Genomic DNA, 8,463 nt, shown 5'->3' with positions numbered 1-8,463 from the left:
TTAACCCAAAGTCAGTTTACACCCAATCTTTTTGAGGAAATAGAAGGGCATGAATTTCAATGAAAAAGAACCAAAACTGACAATTTCTAGTAGGACTAAGCTGAATTTTAAATTCCAAGAGAAAGAGAGAGAGAGTATATGAGACATCTTTGACTGTAAGCTCTAGTTCTCAAGGAGTTAACTCTTCCTTCTACCTTCCATTAAAGCCTTTAAGGTTATGGCTTTATAAGCTTTCTCTAAGGAATAATACAATGGAGTTTTTTACTTTTTTAGTTATTTTTCAAAGAAAATTACCTACATTGCCCAAAAATTACTCAAAAATAAGAAAACTTCTCACACCAAATAAAATAAAGAAAGTACAAAATGCCAAGTTGTTATTTTCTATTAGGATTTCATGTTTATATTTTGCTCTTGAGCAAGATAATCTCCTAGTCCTTGCAACTTTTCAAGTTTGGAAAGATTGATTTGACTGCAATTCCAAGTTAGGAAATAGTTTAAGAAAACATGAAGATTAGAGCAAGGGAGCTCACATGATATTTCTTGATCCAGATAGTGGTTACTTACCTCAAGTATCAGTATCACTGTCAGATTTTAGTTATCCAAGTCATTTGGGAATGACTCAACATTGGTTGCTTACTTTGGGTATTGGTAGTGTTGTTAGACTTGAGAGCTATCTAGATTATTCATGTGACCCAGATAATGCTCATGTCACTATTTTGAGCAAATTGATTTTCTAGTTTGATTGTTCTCAAGACTATTGGTTATAACTACTAGAGGGTGTTTCTATAGTGTTGCACAAGTGTGACTTGTTCTCCTTGAGTTCATTTTCTTGATCTCAAGAGTGAGCTCTTTTGAGCAAGGGTAATATGTGATGTGCACACTAGTGTTAGGCAAATTGGCAAGTTAGAGTGTGCATATGATGTGGGCAGACATGTGCTTTTTGTCCGTTATTGTTAGCATTGTGAGGAATTTTTCTTAGATTAATTTTTGTAGCTCACATCGATGCCAAATGTCTTTGGCATAGTGGTTGGCTTGGACCACTTATGTAAATATTGCGGTGTGCTCATTTGCTTTCTTTCGCTGATATTATGTATACACCTAGCTAGGAGGTTGGACCCTAGAATTGACTCTCTTTTTTTGGGATTGCTAAAAATGTTGTTTAAATATGGTTTTGGTTTGGATAAACCTAAATTCAAGATGCTTTAGCACTCATTTGGCATGGAAAGTGTGATACGCATGGTCATATTATATTTGGGATGTGGTAGTGTGTATCTCATCAAATCCGACAATGATGACCATGGAAAGTGATGGAAGATGATTTGGAAAGATAAACAACACAATCAATATTTTGCTTACAAAATTTGGTGCCTTTGGTGTCTATTTGGCCAAATTTCCACTCTAAGAGGTGTTTCACATGTAAAAAAGGTCAAAAACGCAATAGAATGGACATATTTTGGAGGTTTTTTAGGACAAAAGGGATCAAATATGCCACATCACTCATGGTGCCATGCTAGTTATGAGTAGGGAGCATCTTGAAGAAAAAATATAAACTCATTTGGTGCTCTTTCATGGGAGTTCAAACGTTTCTCTCTAGCACATGTTGTGTTGTCCAATACCTGTAACCAGCAAATTTCTTCATGTTTGGAGTGAGGAGAGCATGAATTAAACCTTTTTAGTGTTAATTAGTGGGTGTTGATGGAGAAGTAAGAAGGGAAAAAGAGTTTATTTGTGCATTTTGTGGGTACAACTAGGCACTTAGTGGTGAGAGAGAGAGGATTGGAACAACAAATTTGAGTGGGGAGTGATTGCATGACTTTGAGAGTGGGCTTTCTTGGCTAAATGTTTTGCACTTTTGAGTTTATTTTTCATTTTGGTGAGTGATGGGTAGAAATCAAAGCCTCTAAGAACATTGACTCACTTCATATACCAATTAGGATTTACAATTGTTTGTAATCCTTCAGAGGTGAGGCTTGAGTTGATTAAGGGAGCCTAGGTATTTGGTGTGTTTTTGTGAGACTTTTATGTTCAGAAAGTTGTATGTTGGGAAATTTGTAAGCAAGCTTGGTCTTGATAGAGGTAGAGAAGGGAGTGAGAGGGTTTTCCTGATGTGCCCAAAGCTTACAGGGGCCTTCAATTTTCTCATGTTGATGTGCCCTAAGCATTTTCCCTCTCGTTTTAGGGGTCAACCTTTCTACTTTGTGTTGTTAATGTGAAGGGAATGTGTCCTACTTGCCCTTTGGTCTCTTTAGTTGTTGGTCTTGGTGCCCTATATATGTTTCCTTTGATTCCAAGGTTAGAGGGTGAGTGGCTATAGAGGCAAGGCTTTCTTTTCTTTTCTCACCCAACATCTTTTTGGTGCCTCCACAGAGGATGGCCAAGCTTTTATTACCTATGGAGGGTGTATGTCCCATAGTAGGTAACCTTAGATGTGGTGCTTGTTGAGTCCTTCTAATCAAGATTTTCAAGTAAAATTTTGTGATCAAGACGATGTCTTATTAAGAGTTTTTTTTATGGAGAAAATGAAGACGTTGTAGAGTTTCTTGAAAACATGGAAGTTTCTTGTATTAGCAATCATGTTGATGATCCTACACATGTACTTCATATCTTGCAAATGTCTCAAAAGGGATGCAAGAGTTTGGTTCAAGTCTTATGAAGCTGGATGAACTAGAATGGCCAAATACTCATATATGGATGGATCCTATCAACAACAAAGTGAAATAGCATAATAATAAATTGTTAGCGGTCCGCCGCGCGACGGACGTCTATAGCATAGCTCACACACACTGACATAAATATGTCAATGCAAGGGAAGTGACCTAACTAGTGCATGGAGGCTACGTGAGTATGTTAAGCTCACGATATTCACTAAGACTATGACAAGAAATATGCTAATCGCACACACATCCACACATACACACACACTCACACACACACACACACACACACACACACACACACACCTATTCTAGCAATTGGACATATCCTTTCTATTGATGTAATTAGTGTGCACACAAGGACAAAGAGAAAGTGTATTGATGACTAGTGTATCCACCTAATGACGACAAGCATTGCAATGGAAGCTTTAATGGAAAGCTTTGTGTACACACACACTAGAGAGAGATGCTTTCCCTCTTGCATATGTGAAATTGGAGCTATTAATGCCTAGAGTATACTAAGGCTACACCATTGAAGCATTCTCTAACATTAAACCAATGCTAATCACGGATTAATCAAGCACACACACTCTCTTTAACCTACACACACACACACACACACACACATAACCAATGTCTACTCAAATCTCACTCAAAATCAATTATTAGACATTTGAAATCAACATAATAGAAGGAGCAAAACCATTTCCTTGCATTAGAATAGAGAAAGGAGGAATTACATGCGCGTAGGGAGTGCCGTAAGGTGCTTCTCTTCTCTTTGTAGAGCTCCACTAGTTTCTATGATAAGTTTGGGGATTCTCTAAAAAACCTAAGTTTTCACTTATATACCTCTAGGCTCTTTAAAAATTCAAAGACTAGTGGACCCTTGACCGTAATTACAACTTGAAAGGATGCGGCCCCATTTATTACATCGGCTAACAAAAAGGGTATCACAATCTGTGCGGGAAATAATAATTATTACATTGACGGTTTTCTAAAATATTCTGCGGGAATTTAAAAATTAAGTGTTGTCTTTGTCGCTTCTCCACTCCCGTCTTTACATAGATCTTTTCTTCTTTATTGTTTACTGATGTTGTTCCCTTCTTGGAACACTCTCCCCCTCCTATTTGCAGGGTCCGTGTCCTCGAACACTGGCCTTTGTCTTTGAAGTGCTTTTGTTGAGGGTTGGGTTGGCCTATTCGTCATGGAAGTTGCGCTAGGTGATGTAGATGAACCCCTCCAGATATCATTGGTGATTCCTTTCGATGCTCCTCTCCTCCATGCTATCACGCAGTGGATTTTGCATTTCCATTGCTTAAAAGGCTACCAGCCTTACTCCGAGATTGTGGAGTACAGGACCAAAAATGTTACTTGGTATTCAAAAAATCGTGTATAAAATGCATCTTTGAAAGTTTGCATTTGCAAGGTTGCAGGAACTGCAACCGTGCAAAAGACCCATTAAAATTGGCAGTGGAGGGGCCAATTGCAGGTTCCAACATAATCCTCCTCTTCCTACCAGGAACTGAGTCCAGGGAGCCCTTGTATGGGTGGTGTCGTGGAAATCCTCAATGCATATGACTATCCTTTTGCAAATTTTTGATAGCATAATGCAAGTGAGGTCAGGCACTCCCGTGAACTGGTTTATACACTATTTTAAGCTCTGAAGCATATACTTCTCTATGGGTTGCCTAGCTCCTTCAGGTTGAGGTAGAAGAGGGTAATTCAACCATGTTGGTCTGCTTGCTTCAACCTATTGTAATCTTCCCAACTTCTCCTTCTTCAAACTAGGCAAAACACTGGATCAATTCTAAGTTCTCTGGGTGCACTAACATAGGTTGTTTTGTTGTTAGGGTAGGTCCTGAACTACCTCAATCTCAATTGGGGTTGATTCTGCATGTTGGCCTTTGATTGCCATTGCTCCAGGGAGACTAGTTCATACCCTCCAATTTCTTCTTCATCACACTATGGGATTAGGCATTCTCTGACCTTTTGCACCTCATGTTTCATTAATGCATAGGGGAGAGTGGGCTTGTTCAACTCCTTTATTGAGTCCCCTGGTGCCTTGAAGCAAAGATTTGCACAGTGAATGGCTCCCACTCCATGCAATCCTTTTGCAAAGGCTCCAAGCATTCGACTATGTAGTTGCGAAGTTCAAATTTTGCTTGTGAATAGGCCTTGCTTGAGCTTGCAAGAAAGGGTTGGGAGGGTCCTAGTGCATCCTCTTCATCCATAGATGTGTCTATAGGCACATCTAGGTTGAAGGGCTCAGTGTTGGTGGATAGCTCAGTGAGAGGACCGGGCTGGAAGATCTGCTTTGTCTTCTCACACCTAGTCAAGACCTCTTTTGCTAGTTTTTTGTAGGTTTTTAAAGTGTCCACACATAGCCTTAACCCTTGGGCACCTTTGGCCTTTTGATTGACCCCAAACGGACCCCGGGACCCCGAACAGACCAAAAAGTGGCCGTACAGTCCACTATCACCCTTCTACATACATGCGCACACCTGGCACTCAACTTTTTCAATTATGCATCCATGTTTCTACACTTTAGATCCACAACAGCGTGATGTGGGCTCCACTATAGCCCTCATGATGACCTCCCATCGTAATTCATCACAAGAAGACACCCCCGCTGTGCCCACACATACCACGCGCAAGATTCCATCCGTTTGACCCTGACACCACTGGGGATGCCATTTGACGCACCTGCTTACCTCATGGAGTGGGCCCGCTGATAGCTTCCTCGAGAAGTTTTACGCTATACAACTCCTCATTATTGCATAAAATCACACGAATACTGATAATAATGAAAGTCGACATACTATGCACACACTGGCCTGCCTGTACACATGTGGGCCCCACGTAGCTACCTGGCTCTAGAGAATGGGCAATTGTTTATTTGATGCACCATGCATGTGTATGTACATATGCGCACATAAAAGTCACCAAAGGGTGCCTAAGTCATAGTGGGCCCCACCAAGTACTGGGCCCCAGCGAAATGGGCATCCATTATTCATCATCACCATGCCTTTCTATGTACAAATGCTAGCAAATGCATCTCAAAAAAACGCCTAACATAGTTTTCTTATCCCCTAGCCTGCTAGATCATTCATGATCAGAAACAAAGAGACTCCTGCATCGAAGGCTGCAACATTCTTCAAACACTCTGTGTCATTTCCAGACTCCTCACTCTTCTGCCCCATCATCAGGCTTGCATGATATAGCTTCAAGCGTAGCCCATTTACTCTTGAAGCATGTAACATTCCATCCAAATCAGCCAACTGATAAGTACCATTCGGAAAGCAATCTGCCACTCTAAAGGGACCCTCCCATTTCACTTGAAACTTCTTTTGAAAGGTTTTATCAAGTCTGCTGTTGTAACGTAGCACCAAATCACCTTTCACAATGCCCTTATCCTTGATCTTCTTGTTTATCTTTGCCAAGGCCTCATCTTGCATTCTCTCATAGTAATCTAAGGCATTCACCCTATCAAGCTGGACCTCGTGCAAACGTAATAGCCTCTCTTTGAAAGCATCACTTGAGTGCTCCATTAGCTTTTCTAGCATCTTGACTGCTGGTAACTCAACCTCCACAGGCAACAAAGCTTCCTTACCATACGTCAACCGAAATGGAGTGAACCCTGTGCTAGTCTTCACGGATATACGATAAGCCCACAAAGCACTAGGTAGCTCCAAGTCCCAATTCTTTCCTTGATGCTCTGTCACCTTAGAAAGAATCTGCACCAACTCCCCATTGAATCTTTCATTTAATCCATTGCACTGCAGGTAATAAGGCGTGGTATACATGTGCTTTATCTTCATCTTGTCGCACAAGTAATCCAACAAATCAGCTCTAAAACCGGGCCCTTGATTAGAAAGTAGCTCTAGAGGAACCCCAAATTTGCAGCAGATATCCTCATATACAAATTTTCGACATCCTTGGCAGTGACCTGCTTTGTTGCTCTAGCCTCTGCCCATCTTGAAAGGTAGTCCACTGCTGTCAAGATGTAACTTTTCCCTCGACTAGTGACAGGAAGTGGACTGACTGCATCAATGTCCCACTTCTCAAAGATATCAAAAGCCAAAATGGTCTTTCGCAATTCGGGTGTCAAAACTCGCTTCCCAAATGATTGGCATCTCTTACAAGAAGTACACCAATTATGCACATCTTTCTGCACACTTGGCCATACATACCCTTCCTGCAAAATCTTCTACAAAGTGATCTTGAACGCAAAGTGGCCACCACATGCTCCTTCATGGTTCTCTTCCAAGACCTTATACTGTTCTTCCTTCCAAGGCACTCGTCGTAAAACTAGATCAGCCCCTCGCATGTATAATACATCACCAATCAGCTTGTACCTACTGGCTCTGCGTACAAAACTATACTTCTTTGACTTCTCAACTTCTTGCGGAATAAGGCCTGTCAGCAAAAACTCCTCCTCTTGTGCCAAGGTTTCTCTACCACGATACAAAAGCTGATCGGCCTTCATCACAAACAACTCGCCAATCATGTCTTGGGCTGCTTCATGCGCTTCCTCATTGAGAGAATGCTCAATGTGCCTTATGCTCCATGCCTCAAATTTCTTCAATAACCCTTTGATCTTGAAGCACATTTCCTTTAAAGAAGTATTCTTGCTTTTCCAAACTCCCAAAACTTGCTTCACTACCAAAAGGGCATCTCCTCTTATGCATAGCCTCCTCACACCATACTGTAAACATATGTGTAAACCTGCCTCCAAGGTACTGTACTCAGCCTCATTATTACTGTGGGCATCGACTTTGAATCCCTTCTTACAAACTAGTTCCCCCTGCGGGTCATAAAGAGCTATGCCACCAGAAGCTGCATCATGGCTCTTCCTGTATGAACCATCAAAGAACAAAACATGGGCATTGCTAATCTCGGCCACACTTTCTACCTTTCGAACACTTTCCTCTGTGAGTGACAAGCAAAGGATTCTCCTTATAAGTCAACAAATCTCCCAAGGTAGCTCTGGTGCTATCTTCCACTAAGAGAACTCAAACTCTTGTAGCTCAATCACCCACTTCTTCACTGCCTTTGACATGTTCACACCATTAATGAGCTGAGGCAAAAATGTGTAGCTAGTCAGGAACACAAATGGTCGTGGCAAAAGATAATGGCAAAACCATCGGCAAGCAAACACCCCGCTCACCATCACCAACTCTATTTCTGATAAACCCCTCTCTGCCACCCACTGACTACACCCTACTAGCACAATAGACTGGGCGCATATATTGGCTCCCCTTCCCTTTTTGCAACAACATGGCACCAATGGCATCCTCCCCAACTGAAGGATTCACATAAAAAACTTGCTCCCAATCTAGAGCTTGAATTGCTGGCAGTGCTCCCAAAACTTCTTTGACACTCTGAAACACCTCTTCACACTTATCGTCCCATTGCAAAGGGTCATGCTTTGCCACTTGTTGCAATGGATATAAAAGCTATGAGGACAATGAAATAAACCTTGCCATGTACTTCACCTTTTAGATGAATGTTGCCAATTGTTTTGTAGACTCTGGGGAAGGAAGAAGCATGATGGCCTTGAACTTGTCTGGATCAGCTTCAATGCCATTTTCTGACACCATATGACCCAACAACTTCACTCTTGGCTGTGCAAAGAAACACTTCTTAGGATTGAGCTGGCCACCACAATCATCATAATGTTTCAATACCATCTGCAATTTTCACAATTCTCAACTCGTGTGCTATAGACATAATTTTTCACAATGCTCAACTCGTGTGCTATAGACACAAAAATCATCGATAAAGTCCTGCACACATCTTCCAATGAATG

General features: G+C 41.3%; 1 protein-coding gene across 1 annotated transcript; it reads right to left on the bottom strand.

The window, feature by feature from the left end:
* Positions 1-5,743: 5,743 nt before the first annotated feature.
* On the bottom strand, positions 5,744-6,472 carry LOC147623094 (uncharacterized). Its single transcript, XM_086821729.1, has one exon. The coding sequence runs from the start codon at positions 6,470-6,472 to the stop codon at positions 5,744-5,746; it is 729 nt and encodes a 242-aa protein (XP_086677855.1).
* Between the last annotated feature and the right edge of the window lie 1,991 nt (positions 6,473-8,463).

This window comes from Cibotium barometz, chromosome 27, assembly GCF_041138505.1.
Source record: "Cibotium barometz isolate CiBa-2024 chromosome 27, ASM4113850v1, whole genome shotgun sequence".
Taxonomy (NCBI): domain Eukaryota; kingdom Viridiplantae; phylum Streptophyta; class Polypodiopsida; order Cyatheales; family Cibotiaceae; genus Cibotium; species Cibotium barometz.
The sequence above is the reverse complement of the archived record's forward strand: the minus strand, read 5'-3'. Positions and strand labels throughout refer to the sequence as shown.